Genomic DNA, 21867 nt, shown 5'->3' with positions numbered 1-21867 from the left:
ACAACTTTACCCATCATTTGATCTGCATCTTAAAAAGCAGTGCTCCAAACATTAACTGATATGTTGGAACAACAAGTGCAATAACTCCTAAAAATGGATCTATGAATAATTTCAAGTTATTAGAATTAGCATTAAATTAAATTGCTATAATAGCTATACTTCTATGGGTTTTAAAAATGGCTACAACAAGGATTCAAAAATGGCCATTACCAAGTCAGGCTTTACTTACTGCTTCATTCATTGTTAATCTGCTTTATTCCTTCATTATGTGTGAACACAGACCAATCTCTATTTCTCACTCATACTTGAAACAGAGTAATAGATACTTGAATGCTTTCTCCCCACCCCTTCATTTTTACTCACTGGTTTTCAGGAAACAAAAATTAACTAACCTTTCAAATGCTGAGTCTGAAATATCAGTTTGAGTGAGATCCAAATATTCCAAATTGGGGCAAAGCTCTAAGATCTGTCTAACCTGAAAAAGGAAGAATAATCAGCAATCATTAGCCAAGAAGACTACAGTGCCAGAGTCAACACATGCAGTTAAATTCTTTTGAATTGCAACTTGTTTTCACAACCAGTACGCTTTAAACTCAGACAAATCAGTTACTAATTACAGGCTGCAAAGCCACAATTATTAAGTGCTAGCTTCAAATTACACACCATTTTGCTAGACGCTGCAGAGCTGTAGGCCAGTACTAATGTCTTCACTGAGGAGCCTACATGTGGGAGAACATTATGAATTAAGCCATGAAGTAAACGCTTTTCCATCTGTGCTACATTAATGGCAAGTGAATCTTCTGCTGCTTCTTCTGCAAAATAAAACCAAAGAGAAAGACTTAAAATGCATCTGGCTAATTGGAATCCATGCTGTCAGCTTACATCACACAAGTTATTGGGAAACCAAAGAACCTCTAACAACACTTAAGTTTCAGAAAGCACCCTGCATCAAAACTCCTGCTGAATTTTAGCTCCATTCTTAAGTCCCATCTTGAAAATCTGTTCGTCTTTCTGACAGTGCTGAGGAGTTTGACTCCAACAGCAAGTAAAAATAGTAGCCTGGAACTGCAGCTTCCACTGACTTGCTGTATACAGTGAAATACTATCTCACAGGCCACTTCACATGCTGTGATACAACAGCTTAATACAAATTTTACTTTAAATGTAGAATACATTAGGATGCAACACAATTCATCCATGCTTCCTAGAGACAAAGCATCTTTTTTCTCCTTTTATCTCCTGACACGTCCCCATAACTCTTCTTTCACCTACTCACGCTTGCTCTCTCCTAGATGAAGTGATTCAGTATGCTAAAATCAGCTGCTTTTTTTCTGTTGGTGGTGGTGGTGAAAATCTCCCCTGGTTTCTTGACTCATCTGAGAGTCAGGATGAGATGAAAATAGGGAGAAGACACTCCCTTCAGCAACACCAACTAGTTGCTAGACAAAACTTCTGAAGTTCATTCTCGCTGCCTAAGTCTGCTCTGCTTAGAAAGCATTTACCTAGACAGAATGTGTTTCTGCATCTGTCATTATCTTACAGTATGGGAATCATATATGAAAATCCAGTAGAAACAAAAGATTTTAGACAAATGAAGCCAATTCATAAACTCACTATAGCTACATAATCTCTAAGAAAAACAGTTTCACCAAAATCTGAGTTTACCTACCAGACTCATCTATGTCAGCATCTTCATCCCATTCCTGGAAAGCACGACTTTCATCTTTTCTATTTTTTACCCATTCCTCATCAGGTTCTGTCTCAAGATCTGCTGCAGGACCACTGTACCAATCACCTGCTCACCCATTTAAACAAAAAAAGATAGAACAAACTTAAGAGGAGAAGACAGCAGTAAACACACAACCATATCATCAATCACTCTGTATTTTTTTTGTTCAACAAAAACCAACAAATCCACGATCGCAGAACTCCACAAGTAGCCTACTTACAACAGCAATATAACATTCAATTATAGTTTACATAGGACAGCAACAGACAATCATTTTCTACAATGTCTGGATGAATGCCAACATCAGCTCCACTATTTCAGTTGCCAGGGAACCTTCCTCTCCTCATAGGCCACCACTCAGGGGCAACATACTTTCAGTTTGGGAATGCTGTAGTGTTGGGCTCAGGATATCCCACTATTCTTACTAGTAGGAAATCCTACTAGATCCGAAGAAAAACAACCCCTGGTGAATGCTGAACTGAGAGTAAGAAACCTTCTGCCTTTATCAACATAGATAGTGACCGTAATATACAAATTATTTGTCAGCCACTTATAAAGGAAAAGGTTTCATCAATATTTCTCAACTAAGCCTGTAATTTTATGCTGTTTTCAGCATGGGGCTGTTTTGTTTTGGGTTGTCAGATATTTTTAGGTTTAGCTTTTTGGCTTTTTTTTTTTTTTTTTTTGAGAAGCTTCCATCCAGTTTAGGGCATTTCTCCACAAACAACTGCATTAGTATAGACAGTACGTCATGGGAATGGCTTCCTGTTATGCCAAAAACAGGTTTAGGAACATGCCAATTTAGGCAGCTGCCAATTACCTCTTTTGTGTAACATTTATACATCAAGTCAACTAGGTTTTAGACAAAAAATTCAAAGAATTTGAACTTCAAAACCCCTCTGCAGACAGTCAAGTCCATTGCAGCTCTGGGACCAATCTATAATTTTAACTTAAATTTATACAGCCAAAGAAATAATTGAGACCAGAAGGTCACTTAACTCCTCTCTGCCCTGTAAAGATTTTAGAAATCACCAAGGTACAACTAGGAAGAGTTCCCAGCTTTTAGATCAGAATTTTAGTTACATATTTTAAAATTTTAATGGAGAAAGTTAATAAAGATTCACCAAACACAGCTTATTAAAAACAAAAATCACTCAACCACATACACATGGCATCAGTTGTGAGGCTTGCAATGAGATACTTCAGTGACTGTTTAATACTCACAGAGATCTGGACAAAAAACAAGGATTTTAAGCTATAGATATAGTCTGATTTGTACCCAGCCTTAAGAGAATAGGAAGATTTTGTCTGTCTGAACAGGCATTTTCACTGAAAGTTGTATTTCTCAGTATGGAATGTATAAAAAAACAGAAGTTGTAATACACCACCTTGTAGTCCTTACCGCAGTACAACTCAAGATACTTAAAGAAATGACAGAACTGACCCACGCGGTTTCTCTGAAGTCCGAATATAAAAACTAAGAACAGGTTATGACCAAGTGCTGCAGTTCTGCTGCTTTGAACTTCAACTCTGCAGCTATGTGCGAAGCACAGAACAAACTTCTCAAAGGAAAACAGATTAGTCGGGACACAAAAACATCCTATTTCTACCTAATCACATAATGAAATTAAAGTTACTGGAATAGTTGCAGCAGAAGCATTTACAACTCAACCCCCCTACACTATAATTAAGATGTGGTACTACTGAACATAGTCATTAGCAGTGATGCAAGACAACAAACCTCAGTAAAACTAACAAGCTCTTATATGCAAGAGCTACTCATAAGTAATAACCAACATTTAGTTTCTTAACACCTCCATCTTGCAGACTTTAAAAAATTCCTTATTTTAACATTTTACCAAGTTTCAAGGCAGCCCCTGGCCAGGAGGCTACAGCCTTACAGCACGCTCAGCTCTCAGGACTGCTGCCTATGGCATGACAGCCGATAATAAAACACTTCGTTGTCTTCTACAGACTCAACTCCAGTTACTGACGACATTTCCTTGGAAGGACTGAATTTAACTTACCTCTGGCCCAGCGAACAGGATAAAGATGTTTCCAAAGAGATCCAGTTTTAGCCAGCTGTGACCATTCAGTGCTTACTTGGCTACACTGACATAGCTCCTGGGGGTTAAGGTAACTGAAAATGGTCACCATCACTTCAGGAGGAAGATTAGTAATATTTGTTGTGTGCCCGGTTACTTCAGCTTCTGAAACACAGAAAGGTTGTGTTCTGTGAAGCACATCCTTGTAGCTTTAAATACTAATGGTGTAACTTCTATTTTATGGTTTCATTTATCTACTCAAAATGCATTTAACATTTTTTAAACAACTGTGTGACAAAATATATGAAAACACACGCATTGCTTTGCCTTTAAAAGCTTCTACTGTTACATTATCTTAATACAAAACTTTAGGTTTTCTCTATGTTGATTTCCCATCTGGTTAGCTTTTTTCCCCCCGACTCTGACCCCACAAGGCTTCAAAAAAAGTCCTGGACAAAAATAAACTGCTCCTCATTCCACATGTGAGATATATATACACGCACACCTGCTTTGTCAGATTTCCAGTAAATGCTCACTGAAAGCTCTCAGCCTCTTGACTGGGACACAGCAAGAAGTCCATACACAGCTCTTAGCAGCTGTCTCATTTTTATTTCTAGCTTTTACTTCAAGTTTAGGCAAAAAATTTTCATCTTCTGAATGGTGACAAGTCATTTGGGCCAGAAGGAAAGACTAAGAATTAGGTTAGTGACTAAACATTGGCCACTGTATTCCATACTTCAACAGACAACAGTAGGAGTCATCTCTAACAGCTCTCTTATTTACACCATGCTAGAGAGCTGCAAGTGTTGCACATAAGTCACTCCAAAATTAATGCCTCCTATTTATTTCCATGGAAGCTACAGAGAGCCCAGTGACACTGCTTGACAGAGCAAATACTCAGATACAAAGCACTGTTTTTCAACATAGTGACCACCGTGAGCTCTGCATTTTCAACACCTATGAAGAACAACCCGCATGCTACATTCAAAAATATCTGTACCAGCAGAGGTGACCCAGCTGCAAAGATGGTGTCACTGCAAAGAAAACATTGCCCACACCATCCTTCTTTCACCAGCACAAGCAAACGGAAATCACAAGGCACCAAATCCAGACTACTGGGTGTGTATGGGAGGACAGCCCAGCCAACGTTGGCAATGTGCTTATGGTCTTCAGACTGGTCTGCACTACAAGAGAAAGACTGTATTCTTTGGTGGAGACAGAAGAAAGGGAAATGGCCAGAACCTCGAGCACAGGACGTTCTGCACCAATATGCAAAGGAATTCCTTCACAGTAAGTGTGACAGAGCACTGGAACACGCTGCACAGCAAGGTTTCTCCTTCTCTGCAGCCTGCAGTAGGGAGGGGGCCTGGACTCAATCTCTGGAGGTCCCTTCCAGCCCCTATAAGTCTGTGACTCTTCCCTGGTACAACTCCAGAAGTTCAGGTCTTCAGTTTAGTCAGTGTCACAATGTAACAGTCAAAGCTGCTGGCTTGTCTGGGTTCCAGGAAATCCAGAAGGATCATTCCTTTGCTATCCCAAAAGACTGTACAATCAGCTGTTAAGAGCTGTGTCCTGACCTTTTTCTTCAACAGGGAATTCACATGTCAGCAGGAAGATTCTGTCTCTGCTCCACAACACAGTCTGCCTATGACATTGTGAGCCAACATAATAAAATAGGAGGCATTACTTTTGGAGTAGCCTTATAAAACAAGATATTCAGTGGACATGTGTAAGGTTGTTTGTTTGTGTTTTGCTATTGTAGAGGATTTTTATGATTTGTGTAGGGTAAATTTACTTTACTTGAGAAAAAAATATTTCTAAAGAGGTTTTCAGCGCTCCTTAAAAACAGTGAGTTTCAGGAATCAGTAAGGATTTAAAGTTAGAGCTTGAGTGTGAGACAAGGATCAGGTTTTTCCTCCTTTGCAGGAATGCTTCAAAGGTGACTAATGTAAAATAATTTACCATGTGATAACCTGCTGCTATTTCAAAAACAAAGATGGAATTATAGTTTCACTTGATGAATCAAGGTGTTTATTGGGGCACCTGTCCAGCCACTGCACACTGACTACAGGGAATTTCACATTAAAATTCTGTTAGAACTGTGCAAGGCTACAGATGTGAAATTTCTTCCATTTTTAGAAATTGAAAGATATTTTTCCCTATCCCTGAAGTCCAGAACACAGTTGTTGCAGAATTAGCACTGTCCCAAAACCACAATTCTGGCTAGACAAAATAACAAGTAAAGCCATAAAGCTACTTCTGTCATATTCATTTGCTCAGGTACAACAGTATTTCACACCATGAACAGCAGTCTCTTCTGACCAGTTAAGTAGCTCAGAGAAGTCTCATCAGAAATAATAGTTTCCACATTTTCCTGATGAGAGCACCACCCCTTATCTAAGAGGAAGCTACTTGCCAGTTTCACTCCAACACTGCATTTTTGACACATTAATTCCCTTCTGCTACATTAACTCTTCTTCTTTAGTTAGGCGTGAGAACTGTAAAGACTGAGCCTGCTTCTAGTCCTATAGGAGCCTGAAGTGCACTTCAGTAGTTATCCATTCAGACTAACAGGGATTTTCCAACAGGGAGAGCAGAGTTACACAAATGCAAACAAAACATTCACTTTCAGAAGGCGCATTTCATCTCATGCACTGGGACTGTACGGATTCATTCCCTTGCATCACTCTACAAACACATCTTCCTTTCAGATTCCCAAGAGACCCAGGGAAATTAGCTAGTGCAGCAGGGGAAGGCAGACTGCTTTTTAGTTTAAATTTTGCTGGTTGACTAACTACTGTGTGTTGTTAAACTATCAACAGAAGAGCTTACAGGGCAGGCCTGAAAACCAACAACTAAAGGCAGGGCCTGCAAATAGAAAATATACTTTTGATAGAAGGAATTGAAATTCATGCATCATTTCTACCATCATCATTTGCTTATCATACAAAATATTATAATGGGAGTGAGGGAAGAGAGAGAAGCTTGTGAGAAGATAAACAGTATTAGTTACAAGTTGCCAAAAGCCTCTATCAAATAGAAGCCTTCCAGTTTCTGAACTGTTTTGAAGGAATGTATGTTTTATAAAAACTACTGTACACACTTGAGATAACTAAAGTTACATACTATGATGTGGCTTTTTAAACAAAATTGCATTTGAAAAACTGTTTTCACTTTAATTAAATGCCTCACCTTGATCTGTCTTCTCATCCACAGAATATTTAAAGACCTTCTGAAGCTCTTCAGCTTGATTCCACTTACTAAGACCTCTGAATTCTGCAGCTTCCTTCTGTGAGCAGTGTTGTGCAATTACTTTCTTTTTAATATCTTTCAGTTCTTCGTAAGTAAAGTATTCCATCAACATTGGCTGAAAAACCTGAGGCAAAAAAGAAACCAGTCCAACACAGACAAAGACAAATCAATAACGCTACACAGATCCAGCGAGACAAAAATTTCCTCTTTCCAATTCTCACCAAGTAAATATGGCATACATGAATAAACTTAAGGACAAGATCACATAACTTCTACATTCTAACCCTGTGTTTGCCAGTGGGTCGCTGAATAGTTCCAAGCATGCTGTTACTTGTTTTCTCCAAAAGGAAAGGGAAGGGACACACATTGCTTAAACTAAATAACTTATCAATGTACTCACACGGAAGGCAAAGTGGCAGGGCAAACAAACATGAGGGAAGATTTCTCTTGGACAGACTTTGGAAGATTTATTCTCTCCGAAGATGCTTCTCAGTTTTTGGATGCCCATAAATCATCAGACTGGCACTACTAGTCTTTATGTTTCAAATATAGGTCAGAGGCTGTCTGGGAGTGTCAGTTTGACTCATGAAGCACTGGCTAATAGAACCTTTTCTTTCAAGTTTTGCTAAGCCATAGGACAACTGCCCTTCCTGACTTTCAAACCGGTACTATTTTAGATTCACAAGTTGTAAAAAAAAAAAAAATAATAATAATAAAAAAAAAAGTACCTTAATTTTAAAGAACATTGGATTTTCAAATATTTCTTTATAAAAAGAGGAAGAACTTTTAAAAAAACAGATGTGCAGATTGAGCAAGTCACAACAACATTACTAATGTTTAGAATAACGTACTGCATTTCTTTTACTTACTGTAACCATAATTTTAAGATTGTCAGGCCCCTTTATGTTACATCTTCTATTTTATAAATTAATTTTTGTACTGTCAGACAGTCTATATGACAACAACTTCAAGAAAGAGAAGTTAAGCACAACATCAGGTTTCATACTGTTTATTCCTTATTTGAAGTCTACTGTGATATTCTATATCCTTTATATAATAGTAAACCCTTGTTAGAAGGGTTATTTGTGACAAAAACATCTGTGTGTAGATGTATATAACACAAACCTTGATTATCACTGCAATTACACATAACATTAATCATTTCAACTTTTTAGCATTATTTTAATGCATCATCACCAGTCAAAAGGTTATGGAAACGTCTGAGATAAGTAACCATTCAAAGGCTGTATCTGCAATAAACAAATCCACGCCCCAGTGGACAATTTTCAAAAGAACCAGAACTTCACTGTAATTTTTCAATATATCCACTGTTCTAGAATGTGTCACATACCAGTCAGAACTGAACAATGACACCACAGTCCTGAATGCAAATTAACACAGTAACAAAAACAGAACTGTGGAAAGAAAAAAAAAATCCAAGTCCTTTGTGTCTCTGCTCAATCGTTTCAAACACCAAGGAGTTCGGCAGAGTACCTGAGGAGAACAACCTACCTCCTCTTCCTCCTTCATATGAGGAAGGAAATCCCTCGTAAAGGCTTCCAATCTCTCCTTCAGTTGTTTCGCATAGTTCAGCTGTTCGTATTCATTCTGTAACAAATGCAAAGATTTAACTACTATCTAATCTTGTCCATTCATAGGTTCACTAAACAAACATCTCGAGGTAAAGCCTATGTAACGCAGTTTGCTGTATTTCTTAGTAAAAGCACATCAACTTACAAAGTTTGATAACAATCTGACAGTCTGTACTGACCTGTTGCCATGCAGAACAAAGCATTCCACTCCCACTCGATGGCAGTTTATTTTGTTATCAGATATGAATTAGCTTGTCTAAACACATTTTTACTTCGAAGCGAAGACTGAAGCCTGCCAATCTACACCCTAACCCAAAGTTCAAAGCAGTTACAGGCTAATCCAAGCATTTGCATGTTTTGCCTAAGCATACACGTAGTATAATGGCAACGTGGAACAGACAGATTTCACTTAAGTTATTCCACAGTTCTAGAATCAAAATTACAGTAAGAATTCATAGTCATGTGTTTATATATATTTTTTTAATATATTAGTATATATTTACTTTTGAAATTGAAAGATCTTCAAAATAAGGACGTGACTTAAATGTTAAACATTGACCAACGTCATCTATCAAATTACTAGCTTGCTCTTTGTGCCAGTAACAGATTTGTTATATGGTCTGTCCAGTAATTGCAACATGCAGTTCCTCACAGTTCTTACAGCAAATGTTGTAAGATCTTCTTTTCAAGCTTCTACAAAGACACATTACTACACAAAAATCTTGTGCCAACAGTTAATCTAATCACACTCAGAAAAAAACATTTATCTAAAAGGTATTAAAAAATATTTATACAAGTAAATCAATATAAGCAACAGAATAACATTAGCATCCTATCAGGAAGTATATAAGTGTTAGTTTTCCCCTCTCCTTCATGTTCCTTCATTTTACAATTATTAACAAACAAAAATTCAAGGTTTGATATCCACAGGGAAAAAGATATTTGTAGGATTCTCAGCTCAAACATTGCTTTAGACATCAGAAATAGCTGATCGATTAACCTTCCTATTTCTCTTACTGAAAACCTCAACGTGTGCACTAGAAATGAAAAGTGAAATAGCAAACTATTAATACATTGTAATGCCTAGAACAGTTGTGCTATATGCCCCAGAGAAATAACACAGCAGAATTAAGTTGAACTCCTCTTCAGCGTGGCATGGAGCTGCAACAGGGGAGGCTCAGGCTGGGTGTTAGGAAAAGGTCTGGCACCAGAAGGTGGCTAGGTACTGGAATACGTTCCCCAGCACACAGCCCTGAGCTGCCACAGTGCAGTCAGCGTTTGGACTCTAAGATATCTCCAATTATGCAGAGCGTAGACTTCTCTAGAATCCTAAAGAGAGTTTTTAATAGAATTTTAATAACTGCAGTGAATGGCAAAAAAATCTGGGTTTGTGACTGGAAAGTCTTCACTACTTTATCACAGATGCTTCGTTACTTTTAATTTATTTGTAGAGAAAATTATGAAGTTGAGGCAAATGAACATAATCGTAGCACACTGCCTTAGGACAAGTTCTTGTTAGTCCATTTACCTTTACGTTCTTTAGCCCTTTCTCAAAAAGGCTGAGCATCTCAGAGAGCTTGTTGTCTGAGTGCACATTGTACACCGTCCGGCTGCGTTGCTGAAGCAAACCAATGATGCACTCATTTTCAATCTGCTCGTGCATCTTAAATTCCTTGAACGTGGCATACAGAGATTGCAGAAGAGCCCGAAAATCATTGTTGTTGGAGAAGTTGGTCTTGGACAGCTAGAATAAAGGAAAGCCCACAGAAAAAAAAAAAAATCAGTGAAGATCATACTGAAGTCAAATTAAATCATTTGGACAGACATTTCTTTGTTGGTCCCATCACTTTCAACAGAAAAACTGAAAACCCTGTCTTATAAAAGAGAATATGTAATAATGAGAAGCGAGCATTCAACTCAAACAACTCATTTCCAAGATATCAAAAATGAGGGTAATGAACCCTATGGAAGCTTCAAATTTTCAAGCACAGATGAAAATCAGATTCAAGTACATATATGTAGGAATATACAAACTAGTTTTCCATTTTAATAGGAAACTTTCCCATAATTTATTTCATTACTGCAACAAAATATAATTTAGGACAACATCTTCCAGAAGTGGGCAGAACACCGACACTTGAAACATTGCACAAGTCACATTAATATGATTTCTGTGAGTAATTTATAACATCCGTCACTATTTCAACCTTCGCGCCTGACCTGCAATTTCATTTTGATTTGTTACTAGGAGCTGACAAGAACTCCATGCAAAACCCTTCTAGAACTTTCAAGAACTCATACATGAAAGTCATACATCATGAGTTTTCCTCTTACTATTCATTAGAATAGTCAACCATCCACGTCCAATTCTTAATTCCCCAAAATAAGTTACCGAAACAGTTTTACTACAGTGTGGTGCTTTGTGAATAAGGTTTCAGTCATGTAAGGGGTTTAACTGCGATTCTCTGACTTCCAATGACAACTACCTGTTTCCCAGCAGAAGCTCTGGAAGAAAAATAAAATAAAAAAAAAAAAAAAAAAAGATCAAGCTACAAGCCTCAGAAACATTACAACAAACTAATGACAAAGATAACCACAGAAGTTTAACAACGCAGTTGTGAATAAAAGCAGTAAAGCAAGTTTTGAGAAGAGTTTCTAAGTTTCCAAAATTCAGCTTACATCTAACCACGCAAATTCCAATGGCAACTGCCTCATTCCACGTGAATAAACAGAATGTAGGACTCTGCCTAAGCAGAATGATAACTTCTTTTAAAGCAAATTATCGTTGAAGGAAGAAGGTAATTACAGCATTAGTTTGAGGAAGCAGTAAAATCAGTTGTACTTAAGAAACATAAACCAGTCTTGTGAAACTCTGAAATAAACAAGAGTAGAAAAATTTCCTGGTAGAAATCAGTGCAATCTCCCCAGGTTGGTAGCTAACTGAAAGACTCAGCCCCGCTCCCAGGCGTACTTGTTGCACGTGTGGGTGCATGGCTCATTATGGACTACCCATAAGGAAGGCCTGATCTTACCAAGCACTCACAAAGTAAAATCAGCCGTTAGAAAAGGTTTGCCATGGACCAGGAACCAAGAGAGGAAGACAGCACGAATATCCAAGTAACACAGCAATCCATTTTTACATGCATACAAACGGTCACCACTGATAACGTTTTTAGACTACAATTTCCTTTGGTGGATGTCAAATCAGTATGGAACAATACCATATTGTGTGTAACAGTATACAAGAATAAGCACTCTAAAACTGCAAATATTTTCACTTAGTTCAGAAAACATGTCACTGAAGCATTCAGAAGTGGTTTTGTTTACAATAATTCCAGAAAAAAAGGGTTTTAGTAGAAATGGAAATGAGAAATATGTTCACATATAATACGTGCATACCTCAAATATGGCCATAAAATCCACAGGTCTAAAACAACACCTACCATTTGTGCATTTAAGAAACACAAAACAAATGCACTTATTCATTCTGACGCTGCACTGTCACTTCCTGGCAACCAACAGCAACGCAACTGAAACGCACTGGACATCTGCCAAGCACTTACACAACTGGCAGGCAGCAGCGCCCACTGTGCACTACATGAACAGCTGCCATTAAGAGAACACATTTACTTTGCTTCGATTCAGATGAGAAATAGGACAATATTAGGTTGTTTGGGTTTTTTTTAATGTCTTTTAGAGCAAATACTGACAGGTCGGGATCAACTCATTAATTATGCACTGTGTTTGGATCTGAAGCTCGAATTGTTGTGTACACAAAAATGGGAAAAGACCTTGGCTCCTCTTCCCATTTCTGTTCTCCACTTCAGAGAACACAACATACAGAGCACAGGCACCAGATGAAACTGCAGGCTACGCTTTCCACACTGACAAACAGAAGTCACAGAATCATCGAATCACAGAAGCTGTAGAATTGGAAAATACCTTTAAAGATAATCTAGTCCAGCTCCCCTGCAATGAAAAGGGACAGAAGACACAGGAACACTCCTCACTTTCAACCGCTTATCATTCAGGCTTCAGCGATGATGCAGTCTGCTTTCTAATCCAGCATTTATCAGTGACTGCTTGCTGAATCCATAAGGTTCCACAATACCTGGAGTCAGCTCCAAGGACCCTCTTTCCCAAGAATCCCATTTGCAGCCAAACACCTGGCATTCTGATTGACGTAAAAACTGAAACAAGACTGATGAAGTGTATAACTTGAAGATCAGAGAAAATACATATTCTGCCATTGTTTAAAAGAAATCACAAACCTTGTTCTGATACAAAATGGTATCGTCATCCTCCTGACTCAAATCTTTTCAGCACTCAACACTTCCAATCTTTACTGACCATCATCAGCAAATTTTGAACAAAGAACCCATCTGGGCATTCAATTTCAGTACTTCTATCACAAACTCACTGTTAGAGTAACCACCATAACACGAAACACTTGCACGCTAACCTCTGCTACTGCTGCTCCCTGTAGATACCTAGAAGATCAGAAACCATGAAAAAGATACTGAAACTTAGTGTTTAGTGTCTGTATTTGAATCAGCAACTGGTAGATTAAAAAGGTCAGATGAAGCTGAGGAAAACTGGCTTTTCAGAGGACGGGTAGCCTAGCAACGAAGTCACTCTGTTAGATCTGTAATTTCATTAGTGGGACTGATGAAGTCTTATGATGGGCACCAAGACTATTAGCAGAGGACAGCTGCTCCACTCCAAGGTCCGTTCTTCTACACAAGAGCACAACCAATGCAGTAGTCCAGTAGTACAAAAAGGAAACCACCTGCCCAAACTCAGATGGACAGTCCTAGGGGCACCACAAGAGCAAAGAGATGGACTGCGCTGTATTTATCAACTGGTAAAAATATGAAGTGTAGCATGAGCGATGCCCGAGCAGACTTCAAACACACAGCACTAAACTCACAATCACAGCTATAGGTATCAGAAAGACACAGGAGCTCACTGTTTGAACATAACACTTCCCAAAGGACAATTCCACATTTCAAAGTCTTACACAGAGCCTACAGCACGACTGCTTTTGTTCGTAATGCACACTAATTCAAGAGCAGCATCACAGATTCTAGAAGAGAAAATCCCCGGGAGTCCCCCAGGAGTTTGTAACATTTAAGAATTACATACTGGAGCTTCAGAAACCAATAAACAGCCTGAGCACCAAGCCGAACAACAGGAGGTCAGTCGCATCCCAAAGTCTATCTGATACGCTTCACAGACCTGTGAAAGGAGTATACAAGCAGCCAGCAGCTGTTAAAACTAAATGGGAACTTTGTTTTAAACCCCTAAGGAGAGCTCTATCAAATTATCTATCACCTTTGTTTCACTTGAACTGTGGAGAGGCATCACTAATTTAAGGGCAGCAACGGTGCCAGTAGTGATGTGAAGTCATGTAACATACCAGATCAATTCCAACTAATGGTGTGACAGAGACAGACATGCTGGCACAAAACTGTTGTTCTCCTCTAGAGTTAGTTGTATCTAACATGCCAACACAATACCTGAAATGAAGAGTTTAATAAAAATCAGAAATATAGACCTTCCCATAATGCTGAAAGAGCCGTGCATTAAGATGATGATGAAGATTTAAACACATCCTGCCATCAATTCAATACCAGGTAGTTCTAACTATCCTTTGCAGAAAGGGACAGCAATGAATTAAGAAATCACTTGATGGACATCGTTTTTTAAACCTCAAATCATTTATTTAAAGATGACCTACACTTGAAAAAGATCTCCGCACTTCAGACATTTTTAGGTGGGACCCAACTCCACTGGCCTACAGAGCCACTGACATAGTGTATAGTGTACATTTCTGTACAGAAAGGCAGCAAACAATTCCTCTTCCTTACTGTTAGCTATCACTTCAGTTTTGTGCTCCAAGAACAAGATGACAATACTAGCAAGCTTAACAGCGAGGAAACCCTATGTTCACTGAGTGCACTTTCTACGTCACTTCATTTCATTATCATCTGAAACAGAGCTATTTCTAGGCATAGTGGATGGATGCTGTGAACAAATAAATAAGCTGAAGACTGCTTCAACTGCACAGCAGTTCAGTCACTGAACAAAATATAGCATTTAGTTCCTTTCAGGAACTTCTTCCTTAAGAACTCCCCAGCATGCAACCAACGGGCAAGGAGAAAGTACCTTGCAGAATAAGAACTACCACCCCACTCTTAGATCACTGGTTAAAATAGAACACACAAAAAGAAACACCAGCATTTTTACAGCAGAAAAGTACTGGGGGGAAAAAAGACAACATGGCATCCCCAGTCAGTCGTGCTTCACTCTCCCGTATTTTTAAACATTAGCACTTACATCACAGCACTAACACTCAGAACATAGAAACTTGGATGCTGCAGAGATTAACTCAATTTTATGAGCAAGTAAACTGGGGGAACAAAGATTAGAACAAGGTGTGTCTGCATCAATACCAAGAGCATGCAGTTTCACACGGCACTTAATCCGCTGTAAATTAGAGGGTGGGACAGATGAAGACACACCTGGAAGCAGCAGCCCTGCCGTCGCTTCCAGCTGCACATTCCTAGCCCTTCCCTGGAATATTCTCTGGCAATTACACAGCTGCAGGACAAACCCAATCAGTTTACCCATCCAAGAAGCTGCACCTTTTTAGCAGGTTCGTTTTTCACCTGCTCAGAGTGGCAGTCTGCAGCAGCATCCAGCCACAAAGTCTGTCCTTAGACTCAGTCAGTGCTGTCCCCAAGGAAGACGGAACCGCTGAGGCAGCCTACCAAGATCACTGCACTCTCAACATCACCTGATCACTGGCTTATTCCTTATGCAGAGGCGCATGACGTGAACTGTAAGATAATTAGCTAAACTACTTCATGATCCAGCTTTTCACATATATAAAGCCTTCAATCAGAGCAGTAATACAGGTTTTATTACCCAGGGTCCATCTCTTGCCTGTAGGTCAATCCAAAACAATGACAATTACTAAGGCAGACAGGACAGGATCTGGCCCAGCCCAAGGAAAAACAAAAGAAATACCAAACTTTCAGAAGCCCATCTGACTTATTCTGTATAATCCTGTCCTCTATATAAACTCATCAGCTGTTCTGTAGCAGAACTACAGTCTTGAAAGAGGTTTTGAGGAAACAGTATTAACACAAGGATCTTGTAACAAAAGTCTTTTTTTTCCTGCTGAGAGCACAGCCAACAGGGCATGTAGTTTTGTACTCTGTATTTTGAGACTCTGAGGTCAAGCTGATAAAGGCCAGGCATAAGAGTATAGCACAGGTTGAAAAAATGCAGTATTTCCATTTGTACCAAGGTCTTTCATCTCCCTCTTGTACTGCATCCACAGTCAATTTCATGAAAGGAACATGAGCAGAAAGTTTCGGAATCACAAGCACTCTCCACACTGATCTGTAACTGCACAGAACTGACTGCATCAGAATTTTCAAGGAGGCAGTTGCTACAGTGCCACATCTCCTCAGAGACTCAGGCAGAGAACCCAGCTTGGGAAGCAAAGAGAAAGTCAGCTTAACTTTCACTATCATGTGGTTTCCACAAGAAGTTATCAGAGGTTTGCAGAGAAGAAACCAAAGAAACATTAAAGTCCAGTAAAGATATGAAACAAGGAACTCTTACAAAAGCATGAGGAACACTTGCAATGACACTGCTATTCTAGAGGTACATAACAGGATTTCTCATATACATGTGACGTGCCTTAGAAGATTTCTTTCCTACCTTATACTCTCATATTGGTAGATTCCTAATAAGACATTGCTTTTTGTCCCTCTGTCAGGAAGTATCTAAAGTCCAAAGAGCAAATCAAAGGTTTAAGCTCTCTCTCTCCTCCCTCCCCCTTCCCAAACACTCTCTAGCTGCAGTAACTCACAAATGACAAACAGCAAAAACACCTTTGTCTCCCTGTGTTAGTCACTGCAATTCCCAATGAACAGTGGAAAAATTTATTTTGGACTCTAAATGTAAACAAAAAGAGCCAGAAGTCTCTGAAGAATTACAGCTTATACTCTATTTATTTAGTTGTTTCAGAAATGACCACACACATCCCCAGGTAACCACATAACCCCTATATATACACACCAATTACAGTCTCAAGCTTCTTAGAAGGCATCAAGTGGGCTTTTTTTTTGTTTGTTTTTTACATTTTTTGTTTTGTTGGTTTTGTGCCATGAAATAGGAAATTAATAAATGGTTTCTTAAGAAAGAAAAAGGCAAAAGTGTCTTATTATTGCTGTCCACAGCAGGCTGGAAAAAAGCACAAAAGACTGTAGCTACATGTGAAGACTGAATAGAAAACTTTTTCCCCCCTGCTATTCAAAGGCAAAAGTAGGGGCTGAGACCAGAAAAAGTCTGGTGTAAGAAAAAGCCTAGGGATATGTTTTTAGGAAAGCAAAAAAGAGAGACAAGGCAGTGAAACATCCAATAATAAAGAGCTAGAAGGTTTGTGGTACTTACAATTGTCCTGACAAGAGAGCTGAAATGGTTACGCAGACCTGAAAAGACTCACACACAGTTATCTCCCATTCCATACACCCTCTGGCACTTCACTTAAAATGTGCTTAACAGCAGTCATTTAAAACACAGTTACTTCCAGATTCACCTTGAGAATACTCTTCTGTGTGAAAAATTAGTCCAAAGCTGCAACTTCCCGGTAGGTGTAGTGGAAGCTACTGAATTATTGAGAATCTAAAGCTAAGATGGAAAGAGGACTGGTGGAGTCTCTGATGAGGAACTCAGAGGCATGGACAGCAAGCTGCTCACAAATCTCTGGACATGGAGGCTTAACTCCATCCCATCTAGGAAGAAGGAAGGCATTTCCTCCCACTTTCTGTCTGGGAGGATGACAAAACAGTTGATCATTTGCAACTTATTAACACTGAAGATCCTCATTAGCTGTTTACTCATGCTAAATCTAGGTAGAGTGAAAGCAGGTCCTTGATGCATCAAAACATTAATTGGCAATAACCAAATACTACAACTTTCTAAATCAACACACTCATATTTGAACAAGCAGTAAAAAAACGAACAACAATGTTTGGAAACACTGAAAAGATATTTCAGAAGTAAACCAAAAGTTTTATCTTTTTTTTAATTAGAAACAGACCTATTTTCATGGAAGAGTTTTTCTGTTCTTCAGGGCATCAAGCAAAAAATACTTCTGACTTGAAAGCAGGAAGTCAAAACGTTCAGTGCTTCATTTTTCAGATTCCCTCTGTCATAAAAGCTGTTGTCATAACCTGGTCCACCTAATTCCCTAACCAATGCTTTACAATATTAAATCTGCTTAATTTAGGGGTATTTTTCACTCTTATCACAGTTCATTTGTAATATTCTTGTTGTAATAGCATAAATTTTAGCACTTAAAACCTGTTTGTTCACTTGAGCAGAGTGGAAAGCTTGCAGCAGAGAAATGGTTGAAGCTCAGAAAGCACATTTATCAGCATTTCAATAGCTCTAAAGGTGAAATATATTTGTATTATCAAAAGAAATAATTATCAGGAAACAAAAGGAAGTTTTTAGCTAGATGAATTTTAAAAAAAGAATCCTTTAAGTAGCAGAATAGGGCTTAGAACACAAATAATACTCAGTCATGAGTACCAGAGGACAAAAAAAGAACAGTGAAAGACTTTACATATGCTTAGATTAAAATAAATACCATTACATACACCTAAATATAATATTTAACAGGAATGTCCCAAATACTACAATGGCAAAATGTAATGTCATATTTACTTCAGTCTTCACAAAGAAGTTAATGAAGTTATTAATTTCATGAATTAGGACAAAACATTTATGGCAATTAGTTTGCAAGGAGTGGGAAGAACAGGCAAGAAAAAGAAGTACTCGTTAAATATTTATACAAGCTCAATCAGAGCAAGTCAGCAGAACATGACAAAAATTCTCTGGAAGAACTAGCCAAAGTAATTACTGTATCACTAGAAACAACTGCAGAGATTGTCTGTAGAAAGTTGAAATTACAGAAGCCTGAAGTTAGGCTAACATAAAAATGACCTCTGATGCATCTGACCCAACACCCAAGGTTGCACAATACAGCTGAGTTATTAACACAGAAGTTCAACGGACAGCCCTTTTCCCTCCTCCCACACTGACAACCCCATTCTGGGCTCGGCTGACCTCTCAGGAGCCACTTGTACTCCATCACCTCTCGCTCCTGTGCCCAGCTGCTCACCAAGGGGCCAGAAGGGTGTTCACAGCAATCCACCCTCGCAGAAGCAGCCAGCCATTACAGCCACGCGCGCTCTGAAGTCTCACGCTGATTTTTGTGAGGCAGGCATAAAGACTTCAGATACAGTTATCAAAAGCCAACACAGCATTACAGGATTCAGAGCATAACTTTTCATCCTACTTCCTCTCCCCCCCTCTATCCCCCCCCCCAGAAAAAAATGTACTGGGTAATTTATCCCATTCATCTCAGGAAGGTCTGAATTCCTGCTTAAGACAGCACACTCTTCAGCTGCAGTAACACCGTGACAGAACCATGAGTACAAATCCCATAGAGGTGTTCTCATCTGTGATAGGCACAGCCAAAATTATATTCAAAGTGTGCACCAGAGTCTGCTGCTGGAGCAGCCCTGAACTTGAAGCTAATAAAGAAACATTCAGCCAGCAAGGACTTGTTTAGAAAACATAATCTGATTTCCTTTTGATAAGACAACCAAACTACTTAAGAGGAAGATGATACAACGCATGTTACAGGCCGTGATTTCTCTTAAGGCTTTTTGATATTTTCTTGTTTTACAGCCTTCCAACAAACTCCAGAAAACCACATGCTGTGTCACACACTGGGCAAGAGTGATCTCAAATCATACCTATCAATGTTCCCAGCTAAACTAGAATGGGATTTCTAAGACACAGTCAGCTGAAATCTCCACTGTCTCACGACAGATACGGTACTTTCAGCTACAGCGTGAAAAGCAGGAAAGCCAGTAAAGTAACAACCTGCAAGCAGTGCATGCTGTGGTTTTGGAAACACAATGCGTAATGCAACAACAAACACGGTCTCTACTGGATGCAGATACACGGATTTGGGTCAGTGCAAACTACTACATCCCAGAGATAAATTACTCTCATGAGACTAACGAAAGGAAATTCAAGTGTCAGTCTTCAGGAAAGCATAACGATACATGAAGTTCAAAGCCACTATGCAACTGTTAGGAAAAAAGACTGCAGAGTAACATCCAACACCAGCTCAACTCACGGACAGCAGTGATTCATCTTGCACAACCGATTTCAGGAAAAAGTAAGCATCATTAGGCAGAGGTTTCACAGCAGCTTAAGCCAACCTCACTGCTGGCTGCCACAGTCCCACCCTCTGCCTCGCGTGGGCTTCAGGACTCATCTGGCAGCTCAGTATCAGCAGAAAAATTACCCTGCTTGAAAAAAGAAATTGTTTTCAACCAGCATAAAACCACAGTGAGTCACTTCAAGCGCTGATGGGAACAAGACAGACACACACTTACAAGCAGCACCAGTCAGGTACAGCTTCAGCTGCCACTGGAAGCCATTCAGGCACCCCCACAAAAACAAACACTGCGGTACAGAATGCGTGACCTATGCCATACAGCACAGTGGATATTTACTCAGGTCAGAAAACAGGTAACCAAGATGGAGGCTGTGACTACAGTATCTCACTAGAGATGAGAAAACACTGCTCTATTTGTAGCAAAGATGATGTCAGGCATTATGAAACCATTTCAACTATACAATCTACACCAGCACTCGGCTCCCTGCAGGGCATACACTCTCACAGGACTCACCATAGCACATGACAGGTCTGACGGTTTTGTGGGTTTCCTTACAAAACAGAACTTTGGTTATTCTTGCTAATTAAGTCCATGGCACAGCATACAATGCAGCTAAAATACATCTGAGGATGCAGCAAAGGCACACACAGATCTCTGCTACCAACAAATAAGAGAATGGGATAACTTTCCAGACACATCAAACTTCTTACACGTCCGATTCACTTTTCTGTCACACACTGAATTCTGGAAAACCAAACCAAACTGTGTCTCAGTCCTAGGGCATTATTTAGGTACCTGCATACTCTACCTATTAGTAATCTTACAGATAATTCACTGAAAAGCACAGATGCACTCAACTCACCCTTAACATTTGGTGGAATAGGACGCTGACTGATAACAGCTATATTGCAGTGCACCGGAACACTGCCTGAAGAACAGCACACAATATAAAATTCACAAAACTCAAGACTCCTCAAGGATAATCTGAACTTATGAAGAAAACAGCTTTACAGATTATAATTAAGATGTAAGCAGAACTAATGTCTTATCTAATTACAGCATCTCGGTCACACAAAGGAAGTCAAACAGCTCACAGATTTTTTTCCTGATACAGATTAATTCAAACAGTGGGGTCATGGGCAAGGCATAGCTTCACATTCCAAAACAGGGCTAAAGGATGCAAAAATTGATGCTTGTAAAATAAATTAATAGATGAATCCTCATCCACATTCATGCTTACACTTATTTCAGGGAAAAGGAAAGAAGCAAGCACACTCCTACACGAAAAGAATTAGAAAATGAGATTACCTTTGTTGCAGACTAAGCAGTTTTAACCAGCGTGTTAGCACTTACAAAAACTAACCTTCTTGCCCATTTAGTTTTACTTTTAGGAAAGCATGGTAAACTTGATTACAACTTTGTGGAATGTTCAAAGCAACAGAAATACACATCTAGGGAACAGAAAAAAAAAACAACCAACAAGGAATATCAGCAAATGTCTACAATATTGGACAGTCCTGACAGCAACATGGTTTGCACCCTGGTAAGGGGTGGAGTGAAGAGTCCCAGTTGTCACAGAATGGCCTGGGTTGGAAGGGACCTCAAGGATCATGAATCCCCAACCACCCTGCCCTAGGCAGGGCCACTAACCTCCACATTTCATACTAGACCAGGCTGCCCAGGGCCCCATCCAATCTGACCTTGAACACCTCCAGGGATGGACAGGGCATCCACAACCTCTCTGGGCAGCCTGTTCCAGCACCACAAAGAACCTCCTCCTGAGATCCAAACTAAATCTTCCCTCCCTCAACTTAAAATCATTTCTCCTCGTCCTGTTGTTATCTACCCCCTCAAAGAGTTGATTCCTTTAGGTACTGAAAGGCTGCAATGAGGTCACCCCCCAGCCTTCTTTTCTGCAGGCTGAACAAGCCCAGCTCCCTCAGCCTATCTTCACAGGGGAGGGGCTCCAG

General features: G+C 39.4%; 1 protein-coding gene across 2 annotated transcripts in view; it reads right to left on the bottom strand.

Annotated features, from left to right (window-relative positions):
- FBXL5 (F-box and leucine rich repeat protein 5) overlaps positions 1-21867 on the bottom strand; it is a gene marked incomplete at both ends in the record, with an annotated part of 33133 nt that overhangs the window by 9872 nt on the left and 1394 nt on the right. Inside the window, 7 exons of one of the 2 annotated variants that reach the window (XM_079534490.1) lie at positions 393-475; positions 664-812; positions 1670-1795; positions 3757-3939; positions 6967-7150; positions 8539-8634; positions 10147-10362. In XM_079534490.1, the coding sequence (XP_079390616.1) occupies positions 393-475; positions 664-812; positions 1670-1795; positions 3757-3939; positions 6967-7150; positions 8539-8634; positions 10147-10362 (1037 nt within the window). The remainder of the gene's footprint in view (positions 1-392; positions 476-663; positions 813-1669; positions 1796-3756; positions 3940-6966; positions 7151-8538; positions 8635-10146; positions 10363-21867) is intronic. The other variant, XM_079534491.1, reaches the window with a different exon arrangement.

Source organism: Tetrao urogallus (genome assembly GCF_951394365.1).
Source record: "Tetrao urogallus genome assembly, chromosome: 4".
Lineage (NCBI taxonomy): Eukaryota > Metazoa > Chordata > Aves > Galliformes > Phasianidae > Tetrao > Tetrao urogallus.
Note: the sequence above shows the minus strand (reverse complement) of the source record. Positions and strands in the feature narration are given on the sequence as shown.